This window comes from Colobus angolensis, unplaced genomic scaffold (genome assembly GCF_000951035.1).
Source record: "Colobus angolensis palliatus isolate OR3802 unplaced genomic scaffold, Cang.pa_1.0 Scaffold322, whole genome shotgun sequence".
In the NCBI taxonomy this organism is placed as follows: domain Eukaryota; kingdom Metazoa; phylum Chordata; class Mammalia; order Primates; family Cercopithecidae; genus Colobus; species Colobus angolensis.
In genome coordinates this window covers 2048673-2067052 of record NW_012116511.1, presented here as the reverse complement: position 1 = coordinate 2067052, position 18380 = coordinate 2048673, and the positions used below count along the sequence as shown (strand labels likewise).

The following is an 18380-nucleotide window of genomic DNA, read 5'->3' as shown; positions in this document are numbered from 1 at the left end:
AAAGAGCTTCTGCACAGCAAAAGAAACTACCATCAGAGTGAACAGGCAACCTACAGAATGGGAGAAAATTTTTGCAATCTACTCATCAGACAAAGGGATAATATCCAGAACCTAAATAATATTCTTATCAGTACTTTTATCACCATTACATATTGCCTATTGACTCTCCGTCTGGAAAGGTGAAGAAATGTATCATTCACAACACCTCCCTCCTTCATTCCACCATTCATACATTTTTATTATGTGTTTCTTCTATGATATCTTTATCATATTCAAGAGAGCTTACATGTCTATTTCATCATTGACTACATTTAGACTTTCTCTTGCAGTCCTACTATATAAGATGTGATAAAGACCATCATCCCTACATTCTTCGCCACTTGTCAGTGTCTGTCAATTACCTATTTATCTTTTCAAAGATTTTCAGTTATATTCAGCTCCAGACCAACAATTTATGCTTATAATTTAGAAATAGAAATCTAATAATCAAGATTGTAACACTGTAATTAGATACATATTATTTGATGCAGACTCAGATTGCAAAATTGGACAGATATCTGTAGGTCATTTTTATCTTCATGCTTACTCTGATAACTTCTTTAGGAAAGAGTGTAAGATGTGGTCTTATGGTTTGCACTTCTTCATCACATTACATAACCAGATAGTAGAAAAGGATATTTTAGTGTATTACTGGCATTAATTTGATTACCAGGGAAATACAATGTATTTCTTTTCTGATTTTTCTTTCAGTTTTCTTCATTTTCTTTTGCTAGAAGGAGGTTTTTTCCCTCATAGATTTGTAAGAGCACTTTAAATATTAAAAACAGTGATAGTAGGTCACTTTTTAATAATCAGTTTTCAGATTTGCTTTGTGTCTCACTACTGTTGATAATTTCTAATGCACAAAACTTCAAAAGTTTTATGTAATCAGCTATCAAAGTTCAGGCAAAATTCTCTACTTATAATAATGATATCATCCCATGGTTATTATATATTTTGATATTTTTATATTTCTTACATGCTTTATAATCCTAAAACTCTCATCTATCCAAAGATTAGAAAAATGTATTTGTTTTCTCTATTTGTACGATTTCATGTTATAATACTTAATTTTTTAATCCATCTGGAATTTATTTTGTTATATTTTACAGGGAAAGTGTCAAACTACATTTTATTTTTCAATACTCTTTTTTACTCATCTACATTTAATATTACTTTCAGCTCTTTAGACATATTATGTATATTTATTTTATTTTCTCTATCTGTTAGAATCACTCTCTGTTATCTGAGTCTGAGTCTGCATTTTTATTTCTCTTCTATCTCTTATTCATATGGTCTTCATTTTCTTGTGTGTGTATGTATGTATGTGTGTTTTGAGAATGTATGCCTGCATATGTATTTCTTAGTTTATTCTTTCAGAAGCCTTGAATTTACATGAGGTTATGTGATAATGACCCAGCTTATGTAGGACCTAGAATTTTTTGTTGCTCTTCTGTAAAGCCATGCTCCATGAACTGTAGTCTAGTCATCAGAATTTGCCAGTCAGCTCCAGGAAAGACATTGTTTTAAAGAATGACTTAAGTCAATTTTTCTTTCTAGAAGTCCATTTTGTAGTTTCTCATCTCCAAGGAGTTTCTTTATTTCACACCAGTGCAACCATGCTATTATCTGCCATCTATCTATCTATCTATCTAGCTATCTACCTAGCTACCTACATATCTACCTACCTATCTATTTTTCTATGTTTAATTTTATTCTGTATCTTCAAGTGTTCTGAACAGGAGGGGTTCTTTGAACATCTAGTCTACAATATTTCCAGAAATAAAAGTTAAGATAGGCATTAATACATGAAGTACTTCTCCATTTAGCCTCTTTTCTGGAAATTTTAACATCAGAAGTAAATGTTAAACTATTTAATGCCTTTGTAAACTTTATTAAAATTATCAGATTTCTTTTCCATTTGGTCTATTGGTGTAATCTATTAGAAATGAACTTATTAACATTAAACAATATTTATATTTCCAGAGTATGTTCTACCTGACATCATAGAGGATCCTTTTAATGTACTTTAGGATTCAGTTTGGAGTTTTGCTCATCTTGATTCATAAGTTAAATTGCCTGTGACTCAGACACCCACCAGTTGTGCTCCTTTGGCAAATCACTTAATTTCTCTGTGCCTTATTTACCTCATCTGTGAAACGGAAAAATAATCTGTCTCATATAGATATTTTGAGTACCAACTGAATTAACCCATGTGTTTTGTGTAATGCTAAGTATAATGACTACCTTAAAATAAGTGCTATTTGAGTCTTAGCAGTTTTGTTTATTTTGTGTTATCATTTTTTGCATTTGGATATCAAGTTAAAATTAGCTTCATAAATTGAATTACATAGCTCTCCATTTCTATATGACCACAAGAGTTTCAAGTTTTGAAAACAGTCTTTAAAAATTAACTAGCATTACAGAAAACCAAACACCGCATGTTCTCACTCATAGGTGGGTGTTGAACAACAAGAACACATGGATGGACACAGGGAAGGGAACATGACACACCGGGGCCTGTCAGTGGGTGAGGGTCTAGGGGAAGGATAGCATTAGGAGAAATACCTAATGTAGATGACAGGTCGATGGCTACAGCAAACCACCATGGCACGTGGATACCCATGTAATAAACCTGGATGTTCTGCACGTGTATTTCAGAACTTCAAGTATAATAATAAAAAAATTAACTAGCATTAAAAGATATTTGTGGTAGTTCTTTGATAATTTGTCCTCTTTTGATACCCTTGATTAGCTTTGTTTATAGTTTCCTTTTGCTGGCTTTTCTTTTTTTCAAATCTCTTTATTTCCTGTGGTGTTTATGTTTTCTCTTTTTTATACTTCAATGAATTGAATTTTAATTTATCTGTATTTTTTTAAGTAATGGAATATTTAAGCCTAGAGGTTTACTTTTGGGTACAGTTTTTTTTCCCATACCCAATAAACATTAAGTCCCCTTTTTACTGCTATTATATTCTACCTGGATAGCTATTTATTTTTAATCAAAGTCTTGATTTTCTTTTTAACCCAAGAGTTACTAAAGAGAAATATTTAGGCATTAATTCTTAAAACGGTTGAATTTTGCATAAAATTCTCTCATCATGTTTGGTATTTGGAATTAATTTAATTCTAATTTTTGTGGCATTCGATACACATCTAAAAGTAGTAATTTATGTTAAGAAAATAAGCCTTAGATAATTTCTGCTTTGATAATTGAACATTTTTTATAGATTAGTCAATCATAAACTATGGTAAATATTTATAGTTATATACCACATAATATGTAATTCGACATTATTAGATTATTCAAATGTTCTGTTTTTTCTTACTTCATCTGTAAATATTTAAGATGAGTAAGTTAGCATCACTTTCAGCCATTGACTTTTAAACTTTTTATTTCCGATATCTTTTGTTGTCTACATATTTTTGTACTGATAATTAGTGCTTATTTGAAGCATGAACATAATAATTTAAATCATGTTTTTATTATATTTTTATCAACGTAAAATGAGAGTTTGTCTTATTGAACCTAGTTTATTTGAGTTCTACTTTGGCCCTAATTAATATTTCACAACTTTTTTTTCTTTTCCATATGCTTTCTTGACACACATTCATTTCTTTTATTTGTAATATTCCTGTTCATTTTGTGTATCTCTTGTGCACATTACACGTTTATGTTTTTAATAAGAACAGTAAGACTATTTAACTCATTAATATGTATTTAGTATGCATTTCTGACACTAATTCTGTCATTCTGCTTTCTGCTTCCTCTCCCTAACGTTTCCTTGTCTTTTTTTCCCCCTCCTCCTTTCTTCTTTCTGATGGACTATATATACTACTGATCTGTTTTTATCTTCCTCCAGATTTTGAAGGTCTGTTAGTTGTATTAATTCATCCTGTATTTTTTCCATTTTTTTAACCAAAGACATGAATAAACAGTGTCTTTTGTACTTCTCTATGTTAAAAAAGTTAATTTAAACTTTTCATTTCCCTCATCTCTTGCTTCTTATCCCCAAAGTATCAATTCCCATGAACACCTTTATTTTCTTTAATAATACTGCCAGTGGCAATGTTCTTAGAGAATCATTGTTAAACTGTTGTTTTAAGTAGTATATCTTTATTCCCAAGGCTACTTGCACCTGTGATAGTCTGTTGGCGCAGGCTTGTTTCATGAGCCACTAGTTTTGCATTCGTTACTGCTTATTCTTCTCAATGTAGCATCATCAGCACCAGTGTTTGTGGAAATCACTCCTTGGTCATTGTTTTCTATAGTCGTAGTTTGGTAGATGCTTTGAGATTTCATCTTTCTTGTTTACATTTTTAATATTTTTATTGACACTTAGAAGATACTATGTTTAGCCAATCATAGAAAGCTTTTAATTAAACCCTATGCTCTTTGGTTTTAACTTTTCTTTATTGATGTACATCAAAAATCTATTTTTGTGTCAAAATAGTCTTTTAAAGGTTACTATCATTAAAACTTTAAGAACGAAATTGTGTATTTGTTTTAGAAATGTTGATATGTGGCTCATCTTTCTTTAGGTTTGGCACCTGGATCCTGTCATTGCAAAACTGGTTTTGGAGGTGTGAGCTGTGATCGGTGTGCCAGGGGCTACACTGGCTACCCAGACTGCAAAGCCTGTAACTGCAGTGGCTTAGGGAGCAAAAATGAGGACCCTTGTTTTGGCCCCTGTAACTGCAAGGTACATTGTTTATTCCAGTAATGTCCCACTGTCAAGATAGAAGGTTATTTTTCTTGGCTTCTCTGTTGATTTCCTTGGCATTAAGCAATTATAATGACTTCTGGAAGTATCCACTATCTGTTCTATATGTGGTGACCCTATAAATGTCTTTAAATGCCCACCAGGTTCACTGTAGCAAGATATTTATAAGGCACTTATCTAAAAGCCTACAAATGCACAGAGGATAAAACACATTTAAAGGCTATGTTATTTTATAACAAAAACACTTTCACCCCATTGCCCAACTAGGGTGTTAATTTAAAAATATACGGCGCTAGAAATAGCAACCCTTTAAAACTAAAGTGCATTCAAATCTATTATACTTTTTCATCTAAATCAGAAATGAATTCTGTCAAGGGTTTTATTCTGAATTTTTAAATAAACTTCTAAAGGTTGAACCCAGGTAAGTCTTCCCATACTCACTACATTCAAATTCTTCTGTTTAATTATAAAAAATGTACGAAGCCCTAATGAAATTGATTAAAGGCTCAATATTTTCTTCCAAGAGCACTTTTAGAAATGCAACTTTCTTTGTTGTACATGCTCACCTAATAACAAATCATGTTAACACCAAGGGATGCATTACATCTGCAGCTTATAAACATTGTGAAACATAGAGACATGCACAAGTGAAAAATGAAAAGACTGATTTACTTTAGCTATGGTAATGAGTTCTATAACATTCTGACCAGACGGTGTATAACTACATTAGCTGAGAGAATGAACCATTCTTTGAAAAAGTTAGCATACCATACTAATGTAAAAATGAAAGTTACTACTTTTTTTCTTTATTTTCAATTAAAGAGGGACCCTTATTAAAAATATTTTAACCTGTTAGTATTATCTTGGCAGCTATGAAATATTATATAGTTGTATTTGATACGTGTGAGCCTATGTGTACATATAGAACCATTAAGCCACAATATAAGTAGCAAATATTAGTTTTAATGAAGTGTTTATGAATTGGAACAAGAATGTCTGGAAATATCAAGCTAAATATAATAATAGTTACATAATAGGTTTATGTTACATCAGGGGCAATTTAGGAACCTATTTTGAACTACTGAAATAACAAAAGTCCTGTGGACACAGTAAGCAGAAAAGTCCACAAGCCTGTAGTAAAAAGTTGTCATGTCCTGGAATATAGTAAATTTTCTAATCTATTACATTTCATTCCAATATTATCTGAAATGAAAAATTGCTTGAGTTGACCAAGATTGTGTAGCAGTGTGTGAGTGATTGCTTGCTTAAGGACACCTCTCCTCTCCATCTTGTATGTCTTTGTGGGCAATCCTGCAGGCTCTTAGTGCATCTTCTCTAGTATTTATCAAAACATGCCTTGTGTGTGCTTTATTCTCTTTTCAAAACTCCACAGAAATCTCTAACCTTTACCACTCATTCAAATAAAGGAGAGGCAAAACTAAGCTTAAAATGGAAAGAAACCTCCTGAGTTTCTGGAATACATAAAATCAAACAGGGAAGAAAAAGAAGTGGTTTGCTATACCTACCACTCATGCAATGGTGATGTCTGGTATTTGCAAGGAAAGGGAGTAACAAGTGAGTTCATTTTCTTTGGTAAAAATAGCGAGAAATGCTAGAGCAAGAGAGCTGTAGTGATTAGCAGGGCTCCAAGGGAAAGCCCCTTGAGCTACTTACTGCCTGCTCTCAGCCGAACTCAGTATTGTACTGAGATTGATTATAATCCTAATAAGAAAGATGCCTCCTGTGTAGACACTTGAAGCTCTACACAGACAATTAAAACACAACAGTAAACAGCAATTAAGAAATCATAAAAGAGAATGAAAATTAAGTAAATAGCATCATTAAAATAAATGCCTTTCAACCATGTGATATCTTAAATAGAAAACTGTAAGTTCTTACAAACTAAACTGTTTCAGGATTAAAAACTTGCAGAAATCAAGTTTCATAAAACATCTACATAATTATAAAAATCAAAAATTATATGCATATAACATGAATTATATCACAAAATTACATCATATCACAATAGTATCACAATATGCCATGAAGAGTTACATCATAATGTGCATGCAATATACTACAATTAAGTGCCTACAGTCTCTTGTTTAAAAAATAATAAATAACCCAGCATTTCAACAAAATATGCATACCATTTAAATACTGAAAAGACAGTGTAGAGAGAAATGTAACAGTTCATGCTGTTTCACAAAAACATGATTTGACATAGATATGTCAACTGATTGTAAAAACAGCATGGACCACAATGCTGTCTAAGAAGCAAAATTTTATTGAGAGACTAAAATATTGGAGATATAAATTCAAATCAAATGACATATTTTTAGCAGAAGGGGAAGAATATACACATAAGTGTCCATGTATTTATATCCAAGTTAGTAACTTTAAATAAGTATTTATCTGTAAATAGAAATAATATAAATCACATGTGAAATAATGTGTATATAAGTATTCATCTCCAAAATGCATATTAACCTTAAATATTCATACCTTTATTCTCTTATACTGTAACATACGAGTTTTTAAAGAATTTTTCATTAGAAAGAAATATCTCACTGAAGTGTGAAGACATTTTTAAAAAGGGCTTCATTTAGAAGTCTTGGGCCTAACTGTTTTTTGTTTTATAAATTTTAAATGACTGCTCTGTGATGAGTGCATTTCAGTTGAGGCTGTATTATTTTTCCTGTGGGTAAAATGACATACTGAGCTGATATGGACATCACTTCTCCCACTTCTGCTATTTTAAAAACACAGATATGCTGCATAAACATAGCAAATAGATTTATAAACATTTAGATTCAAGAAAGAAAGGGAAATTCCTAGATATCAGACCAAAGAGGGAAATCTAAGTTAAGCATAAGCAAAAGCTCAAGCTGAACTGAGCAACTGGGGTCATGGGGTGGGGGATGGGAGGCAAGTCTTAGTTCTAAGATCAGGGCTAAAGTTTGGAGTTTTAATGCCCTCACTAGGACTTGCCACTAGGATTTGGACCCACAGAGGGAAATTGCAGCTGAACTCACTGAAGCAGGGACACTAGAAATACTTTCAGACAGTGAAATGGGGGCTAGAAAATTCTTCCTGCAAGCCTACAGAAGCAGCTAGAAAACTTTTCTTTTAGGGCCTCGGAATGGGTAAAGGTTACTACCTTGTGTAGGACCAAATCCCCAAACCTGTGTGCCACATGGGAATGGGATCCATTTTTATTCTCCCTTTATGTGCTGGAATTCTTCAACAAGTCAAGGAAATGGTATTCCCATAGGAAAAATAATACAGCCTCAACTGAAAATGATCTCATCACAAAGCAAGTAAAGTACACAAAAGGAAAATAACTACAAAAGGAAACCAGCAGCCACAAAAATAAGAATATTTGTACACAAAGAACTAGAAAGGATAGTCTGAAAGAAGTTTTATATTCATAAAAATCTGTGATAATATTTTTATCACATAAATCATAAAAATATGTTTAAAATATACAATTGTAAAAGCATGATTAGAAGATTGAAGAATAAACAAAGAAGGAATAGAAAAAAATAAAACAGATGCTATATTAAAATTCAAAAGTAATCAGGTTTGGAAAAGAAACATATGTAATTTACTTCCAGAAATGAAAAAAATATGTATAGTCATTGAAATTAAAAATTCAATGATTGGGTTAAACAAGAGATGAGAAACTGCAGAATAGAAAATCAGAAATATAGACCTGAAAAAATTACCTATAAATTGACATAGGGAAGTAAATAAATATGATGCTAACTGACTCATAGAATGATAAAATTCAACGGAAGTTTAGCAGAAGTTGACAAAGAAGAGATTAGAAGAAGTTGAGGAGAAACAATATTCAAAAAAAAATGAAGGAGAAAAGAATGATCATGAATTAAAAACTATTATAAATCCTCAGTTTGAGGATGATAAAAAGTAATCTTACCCATAGCAGAAAATCTGTCAACCAGCAAGACAAAGAGAAAAATATTAAAACTGGGGGCAAATATCTTTATTGTGAGTGTTTACCACTCACAGTCCAACTTCATTGAAAGAAATATTAAATAATATGTGTCCTTTAGTAAGAATATTGAACCCATAAGACATTTTAACTGCATTATAGCCTAGAAGAATCTATCTATAAAAAGCAGTAGTATTTCTATATGTCAATGACAAGCACATAGAAAATATAATAAAAATATTTAGAATAGCGACAAAAACTTTGTGATACCTAAAAGTAAATGTTTTTTAAATTGAAATAATTTTTAAAGGTTATTGAAGAACATAAAATTCTAAATGAGCAGACAGCTGACCATCACCAAGTACCAGTGAAAATCTGTGAAATTTTAAATGTTTACCATTTCTATTAATAGAGTTAATTAGTATCACAATTTAGGAGGGCAATATGGCATTATTTAGTAGCTTTGAAGGTGATAAAACCCTGTCAACCAACAATTTCACATCCAAATGTTTACCCCGAAAAACTCTTAAAATATGTACAGAGAAACCATCTAAAAAGTGCTCAACGTAGACTTACTTACTATGATGAAGATAAGAAAAATAAATAAATAGCAAAAATAAATTGTCATATTCCCTTTAGTCTGATAAAAAACCAGTTAAAGTGAATGAAATAGGTCTTCATGTATAAACAATGATAAATTTCAGAAATTTCAGGTGGAAAAACAATGTCATTATGCTATTATTTATATCAAGTTGTAAAACATAAAACAATGCTATATTTTTTGTGAGCACATACATTATAATTTAAAAATTTAAATACACTTGTAGGGTAAGTACTAATTTCAGAATAGTAGTTACCTCTAAAGAAACAGGAAAGGGAATAAAACAGAAGTGAAATGAGATTCATTTGTATCTAAGTATCATTGCTTTAAAAATATATCTGAGGCAAATATAAAATATGAATGTTTTGTTACCTCTAGGTTGCATGGGTAATGCATGTTATATGTGCTTTTTGAATGTCTTAAAATAATTTCTAATTTAAAATTTCTTTAATTGAATGTAAAAAAGAATTCCAGATTTAAAAAGAGGTGAATGAAATTTTTAATACAATGTCAACTACATTATTACATTTTACACATAAAATTTTCTCTTCAACAATGATATTACTGAACATTATCATCATTATATTTCAAAATGTTAAAGGAATGCTAGCTCAAGACACTAAAATGTTTATAATATTTTTGCATTGTTAAAAATTTTGAAATTTCTGTCTCTTATGAATTACAAGAGGCAAGTCAATTTCAGATATATGACAAGTCATTGAATATAAGTGCTGTCTGACTCTCAGTATTTGTTTATTTCAAGTACCATATGCTAGAAATTGGCTCTTTTGCAGTTTGGTGTCATATTATTTATGCAAAATCAGTTGGTTTGTAGAATCTCAACATAATATAAATTGACCTTGATCTAGGTAGGAACATGTGCTTTTAGTTTTATCAAAGTCTTATAATAGAAAGTAGAAGTAGAATAGAAGTAGAAGACTAGAAATTAGAGTCTGTATTTTCATATTGTTTTCCTTTGTTTTTATTGCATTTTTCCATTAAGTCCTCACAGGCCCATGAGACTATGTGATCTGGCCTTGGCTTGCCTTTCCAGAATGTTCTTGAGTTTCAGTCACTGTTTTTCAGCTTTGCTTAAATTTCTTGAGTCTATTAATTCTTTGTAGCATCTGGAATTTTATAAGTTCTATTCGGATTGCTTGGGAAATCTCATTTCTAGCCCTATTCCTTTGCTTAGCCAGGCATTTTTAATGGCTCGGCTTAACTTCAACTTTCTCAGGAAAGCTGCCCCGGCATCTTCAAATCATATCATTCTCATGGCATAATCACTGTTCAAACCTTTTTCTTTTCTTTTATGATCTCATAATTATTAATTCTGTTTTATGTCTATCTTACCTTTGGTGATGATATGGACCCTATGTATTTTCTTTATCATTGCACAATAAGAAGATAACACAATGGCTCATACAAAAGAAAGATGGAAGGAAGAGAACTAAAATCTCGTGAAGCTTTAACTGTCATTTAGCCTTTCTGATTCTATTTTTTAATCTATGAAATGGTGTTATTGAATCTTTTCTGCTTTTCAATAGGTTTAATTATAACATTGAAGCCCCATACAAATATAAAGTATAACTATAAATAGCTATTGGATTACTTTTTGTTGTTGTTTATATTGCTTTTCTCAAGCAGAGATAAGTTTCTGTTCTTTTTCCCTGAAAGGATTTTTATGGTGTGTTAACATTTTTATTGGTTTTGGATTTCCCCCTTCTTTTTCATTTTTGTACAGGAATGGTCACTTCATTAACTTGTAGAATTGATTCCTGGGTATTTTTACAAATGGCCTTCAATGGTACATTTAATCCTGAATCTAATTTACAGATGTAGAATTTTTGGCATAAAAAGTTCATGCAGGAATTTATCTCTTGCAACAGCTACAGTTCAAATAACATTATGTTAGCCAATATTTTACATTGACAGACTCCTTGATCAAACTTTGGAAAGGCTTCTCTGAGTCCTCTTTTTGATGAGGCCTCCTCGTTGAGCCTTGTCCTCAAACCTAACTTGGTTATAGCAAGAATTCTGCTAAGTCAGTGTGTGAAGAACCCCTTACCCTTGATATCTGATCCCTCTGGCCTGTCTTCAACAAGAATCCTGTTCATGTGGTTTAGCAAGAATCCCCCGTATCCCTGATGTCTCTTCTTAATGATTGTTCACCCCGATCCTTGCTCCGTGGCTATAAATCTCCACCCTGTTCCTTGGCTGTGAATCCCTACTTGTTCATGTTGTATTGGGAATGGAGGCTAGTTCTTTACTAAGGTCGCTTTTTCCCTATTGCAGTAGTTTCTCACTGAAGCCTATTTTCATTGTTTTAACTGCTGTCCAGCTCTGGTTCTCTTTCATACTATTAAAAGCTAAACTTGTGAAAAGTGAGAACTAATGTTTATGCATTTCCTTCTCCTCCCTAACCCATCAACTATTATCTAGCCTTGAAAAAGTGTGTTTTAGGAGTAGTCCTCAACAAATACTGCTAATTAACTAATTATCCTTGTTTTGTTCACTTCTTTTAATACTAGGATACATTAGTATAAAGGTCATAACAGAAGAAAACCTGTAATTAACTACAAACTACCAAAAAACCAAGCATGACTGAGAAATTCCTGAAGCAATTATCACAGAAAAATAACTTAAATGTCACTGGATCTATTCCTGGTAACTTTGTCAGTAGTACTCCCAGCTGACTGACAATCACAGTTCAATATGTATTGCTGAAGTTGTACCTAATTTATAAGGCAGTAGCTTCCATGAGAAAGAATACAAGAAAACTACTGTGACTGTATTTCTCCAGAGAAAAACTGTACTGAGGAAACTACAGCAAAAAGAAAATTGATGTCAACACAATAGTATCTCACTTCAAGAAATCCAAAATGAAAGAACTTAGTAAAATTTTTCTAATTCAACTTTGTTTTTAAAGGGAAAAGAGAACTAAAGAAAAAAAGGCAGCCATGATAAGTTTTTTGTAGCATAGGCCACAACATTGAACTACGTTCAACGGAAATAGATGTCTAAAGCACACATTTCTTCCTAAAAGAATGAAAACTGGTTCTTGGGGAACAAAAATATCATTGATTTTATGTAAAGGCAAACATTCACATGGTGCATCTGTACATAAAATATATCTGGAGTATTAAAGCTTCATGGTGGGGATGATTATGAAAAAATGGCTATATAGGTTCTGTAGGGACATGATAATAAAAAATAGATTAAGTAGACTGAAAACACTAGTCTAAAGTGAAGTAACGTTTTAATATCATAATATGTGAGAATATAAAAGTATTTATGTGTGGATTATTTACAATGGAAAAATGAATATTATCTATTGGGGGAACCTGCCCCCAATATTTCAACATAGGTTCTTTCTATTTTCCCTAAGTGTTGACTGGTCTGAGAAATAAAGAGAAAGAATACAAAGAGAGGAATTTTACAGCTGGGCCTCTGGGGGTGACATCACATATCGGTAGGACCGTGATGCCCACCTGAGCCTCAAAACCAGCAAGTTTTTATTAAGGATTTCAAAAGGGGAGGGAGTGTATGAACAGGGAGTAGTTCACAAAGATCACATGCTTCAAAGGGCAAAAGGGAGAACAAAGATCACGTGCTTCTGAGGAAACAGGGCACAGATAAAAGCAAAGATCACAAGGCAAAGGGCAAAATTAGAATTACTGATGTGGGTCTATGTTTAGCTGTGCATGTATTGTCTTGATAAACATCTTAAACAACAGAAAACAGGATTCGAGAGCAGAGAACTGGTCTGACCTCAAATTTGCCAAGGTGGGGTTTCTTCCCCACCCTAATAAGCCTGAGGGTACTGCAGGAGATCAGGATATATTTCAGTATTTCAGTCCTTATCTCAACTGCATAAAACAGACACTCCCAGAGCAGCCTTTATAGACCTCCCCCCAGGAATGCATTCCTTTCCCAGGGTCTTAATTATTAATATTCCTTGCAAGGAAAAGAATTCAGCGATATCTTCCCTCCTTGCATGTCCATTTATAGGCTCTGCAAGAAGGAAAATAGAGCTGTATTCTGCCTGACCCCGCAGGCAGTCAGACCTTACAGTTGTCTTCCCTTGTTCCCTGAAAATTGCTGTTATTCTTTTCTTTTTCAAGGTGCACTGATTTCATATTGTTCAAACACACATGTTTTACAATCAATTTGTACAGTTTAACACAATAGTGGTCCTGAGGTGACATACCTTCTCAGCTTACAAAGATAACAGGATTAAGAGAGTAAAGTAAGACAGGCATAAGACATTATAAAAGTATTAATTTTGGGAACTGATATGTGTCCATATTAAAATGAAATCTTCACAATTTGTGTTCCTCTGCTGCGGCTCCAGCCAGTCCCTCAGTTCGGGATCCCTGACTTCCTGTAACAATTATCAATTCATATTTCATTTTATTAATATAATTGATTAGAATAATGGTATAGAAATAGCAAAAGTCAAATATTTGGTTTTAAGAAAATATGGTGATATAAGGGAATGAATATTAATCTCTAGAGTGGAAGTCTGTAGCATTCTAGAAATTACCCTGTTTTATAGGCTTTAGTGTGAAAGTTATCATTAACTATGCAAATTGAAAAGAATCACTAATGGACTCTATATAAATAAAGTGTTAAAATGAATTTATTGGATCAATAGGAGTTTCCCAGTAGGAATGCTGAGAGATTTAATACATTAGATTCCATTTTGTTTAGATTAACAGTTAAAACAACTTTAAATTTTTTTATTAAATTATGGTTTTGCAACCATTGAAGTACAGACAAATAAAAAAAGAAAAATTAATTATATGTTAATAACTTTTTTAAATTCATCAGTACAAATAAGTTATAGAATTATAAAGGAACATAGAAATCTCATGATGATTAAAATAACATTCAATCTGGAAGGTACAAGACTTTTACCATCACCATTTGATATTTAGGGTCAATTATATTCCCATCTGTGCTTTAGGGACTGAATTGGATAATGGTAATAAGGTATAATATATGGTCTGTGCCAATCTTATAAATGGCAAGAAAAGAATAAAATTATGGTTTTACTGTTTGTATTTATTTATCTATTTACTTATTTCAATAAATGCCCGTTAGTAGATATTTTTACATCTGGAGACATTCTTACATCTGGAAGAGGACAGCGTGGCAGTACCCTATTTTAGTCTTATGAAAGTCTTGGGATACATCTTTTTTTGTTCAACCCTATGGTTTTTCTGCCTTATTTTTTTTCTTCAGGGGCATAGTGGACTCTGGTGATGAATTTGGTGTCAGATCCAGAACATGTTATCTGTATGCCTCTTACAACAGTGATTTTCTTCCACCTTGTGATATACTTATCTGAAATCAGCCTCATCAGAAAGTACATAGGGAAACTATCGTGACTCTATTTCTCCAGGTAGAAACTGTGCTAAGGGCACTATAGCAAAAAAGAAAATTCCTACTTCCTTTGCTATAATCCTCTTGAGGGCATTTTTATATTCCCTCTCATATCTCATATGTCTTGTATATAGTAGTTCAGCTATAAGGTGATGAATGAATAATATAAAGAATAAAGCAACAATAAGAAATAATGTACAGAGCATGTATTCATAATTTGATATTGATATTGATAACAGAGGAAGTGAAATTATTCAAAGAGCTCAATCATAAAGCTAATGGCTCACTTGCAAGCTGGGAATCAAAAAAATTTAAGTCCTAGAATATTCATATCAAGAAGATCTTCCAAGAATAAGCCAGGAATGCAATTAGGAGCTGACTCATGGATGACAATGGTTGATGAGTCACAAAGAAACTTTGTAAAAACAATGATGTCCCTGGAGACACATAGAAAGAATTAGAACTAGACTGTCAAGATCATGTATAGTAACAAGCTAGTAGAAGGCAGGAAACTTTGGTCTCTATGAAGATGTGCACAAAAGTCCCGGAACACGGTACTTCTGTGTTTGAATTGTGCTACTCTAAATTATATAACATATACTCTGTAATGTAATAAAGAAAGATTTCTTTAAGCCAATGTCTCACATTTTATAGATATTTTACCTGCTACTGCCAACTTAAGTGATTCAAGTATAGTTCTGTTGATTTATCTCCTAATGAACAACCACTAATGACTTACCGATTCCTAAGGAATATCTCTTAGGATGGGCTTTCTGAGGGCAAGGCCCTGGATCTCAAGTACCAAGTGAAGTTCTAGCATATAGGAAGTATTAAATGCAAGGCTGAGTATCCCTTATCCAAAATGCTTGAGGCCAGAAATGTGTCAGATTTTGGATTTTTTCAGATTTTGGAATATTTGTAGAATACATACTGACTGATCATTCCTAATCAGAAAATCCAAAATCTGAAATGCTCCAATGAGCATTCCTTTTGAGCATCATATATGTGCCCCCAAAGTTTCAAATTTTGAAACATTTCAGATTTTGGATTTTCTGATTAAGGATGCTCAACCTGCACATTTGTCTTGAAAAATAAATAATGAATGAACCTCCAACTTTTAAAATGAATTCTTGCTCCCAATGTCTTTGCTAACATGGGTCTCTCATTCTGTCTGTGTCCACAAGTTGAATTTTTAAACCATGCTTCAAAGATCAGGTCAAACTCCACTCCTGTCATAAAGCTTTCTTAAGCCTTATAGCAGAAATGAGTGCTACCTCTATGTTCCCATAATTTAATTCATTTCTCAGACGCACTTACCATATTCCACCTTGCATTATAGTTGATTGTGAGTATATCTTTTTACCCAACTAGATATTGCTTTTTAAGAACAAAGACCTTGACTTATTTATCTTCATAGTGCCTAGGATTCCTACCCTAATATGTTGCTTCAGGTTGTTAAATAAAATTGAATATGAAATTATTTAATCATATTTTTTCAAGGTCATTTTACTAGGCCAAAATGGAGCTAAGGAAAATGTAGCTAGTGTCTGCAAATTTCTCATTGTTGAACTTAGTCTGAATCTCAGAATAGTAGCATTATAAGCTTTCAAATTAGAGTAAATGAAAAGTAGATTAGACCAAGCGCATAAGAACACAGTGTACAGAACAGCTGTACTGTGTCCTCACGGGATAAACTAAATCATAATTACAGATATGTTTCATCTTTCTTGCCTTTATACTCTTTTGAAGATGCTCTCAACTTCAGTGCTTTGGGGATTTATTTGTCACTATAAGTCTGAAATTAGTTTGATTAGTTTTGCTGATATCTATCATTTCAAAATGTCTGAAATCTGCCTTAAAAAGTAAGCTGGCAAAAATCTTATGGCAGTGCTTAGTAAGGTTCTCACATAGAAGTGGCTGAGTTTGCAAATGAGTCATAATAATTCAGTATCAAAAAGTTAATTTAAGACAAATTATTCTCTTGGATATAAGGAGGGCCGCTTTCTTTATTCTTAAAATTTTCTCCTTATTTCTTCATGCTATTTTTCTCTTCTCTTCTGATTTTCCTTATTGTTCTCAGATTTTATCATCCCTATCTTCTACTCAATCTGGGTCTGTTTAAAGATGTTTTTATTAAGCTCGTACTCTGTGTATAGCACCTTGCTATGCATGAAAAACATGACAGCCAAGAGATTTATTTGAACTTAGTAAATTTGATGAAGCTAATGCTCAATGCTGTACCAGGAACCATGTTATTTTCTCAGACTATAAAGATAAGTAAGACAGAATTTCTACCTCTGAATAGATTACGGTAGATAGCTAGAGAGAACAATCTTTGAACAACGCTTTTTGTGGTTGTGATAGGGTAATGTATAAAGGGCCACGAAAACTACGTTGAGAGAGAAGTTAGTTGTCCAAGGGAATTTATTAAAAAGCCTCAGAACTGATAATAAGGGAATTCAAGGAAGAGGGGAAATGTAGAGAAAATGTGTAAGTAGGGAATATTACAAATCTGTTTCCTGGAAAGCAGGATGCCTTCATTTAGAAGTATTAGTCAAGATTAACTGCTCTTTAAATTGAGAGATTACATCCTTCCCTGTTTATCATTATAGGGTCAGCTTTCACTGGCCTGAGTCCACATTTTAGGCCCAACTATATACAAATAATTTTTCAGTGTACTGAAAGTAGGATTAATGAAACCAGTCTGGAGAGCAGTCACAGAATGAAAAGAGCTCTTTCCCATAGTATCACTATGTGACTAACTGATTGTTCTGATGTGTTACAGAAAACACTGTAAAAAGTTGACCAGGAGAAAACTTTGCTACCTTTCTACTTTATCTAATCTTTACCCCAGTTTCTCTACCTGTCAAGTTCCTATGCTTGCCTCAAATGTACATATTTTTAATCTGAAATGTAAAAAGTATTTATAACTGGTGTGATATCAATGTTCTATTATACATCCATGTATTAATGTCTTTAATTTTACCATAAAATTAAATGAAGTACCTCAATAACAGAACAGTGAACCTAACTGGCCCCATTTTAGTCTAATTCATTCCTGCACAGGTATTTATCATGACATTTACTCTACACTCAACCTACATGAAGATCAAAATAGTCATTTTTACAAGAGTAGATTTGCATCCAGTAATCTTTCTCACCAGTGTAATTAGAAAGGATATGGCTTAATATAGAGCTTTCGAGCAGATTTTTTAAAATATCATTATACTTTAAATATAGTTGAGAGGGTAAAATGAAGAATGTACAGTTAATATTTTCCTATACAGACATGGACGCAGCTCATAATGTTGAAGGATACCTCTGTTGCTGATACATCTCTTTATTTTCAGGAGAATGTTGAAGGAGGAGACTGTAGTCGTTGCAAATCTGGCTTCTTCAATTTGCAAGAGGATAATTGGAAAGGCTGCGATGAGTGTTTCTGTTCAGGTGTTTCACACAGATGTCAGAGTTCCTACTGGACCTATGGCAAAGTAAGCAAGCACCATTTGGTTCTGTTTGCTGCCCCATCAGCCTTCTTTGTTGCTTTCATTGTGGTTCCTTTGTAAGAAATTTTTACATACTTTTTTCTGATAGTGAACTTCTACATAAAGTTACATGAAGAAGTAATGGAATTTTCTTCAAATGTTATTCTGTATTTTTGCTTAAAGCCTTT

General features: G+C 32.6%; 1 protein-coding gene across 1 annotated transcript in view; it reads left to right on the top strand.

Annotated features, from left to right (window-relative positions):
- Window positions 1-18380, top strand: part of LAMA2 (laminin, alpha 2) — a 613484-nt gene that overhangs the window by 268651 nt on the left and 326453 nt on the right. The window contains exons 11-12 of the mRNA XM_011951660.1: window positions 4582-4742; window positions 18058-18198. Coding sequence (XP_011807050.1) covers window positions 4582-4742; window positions 18058-18198 — 302 coding nt within the window. The remainder of the gene's footprint in view (window positions 1-4581; window positions 4743-18057; window positions 18199-18380) is intronic.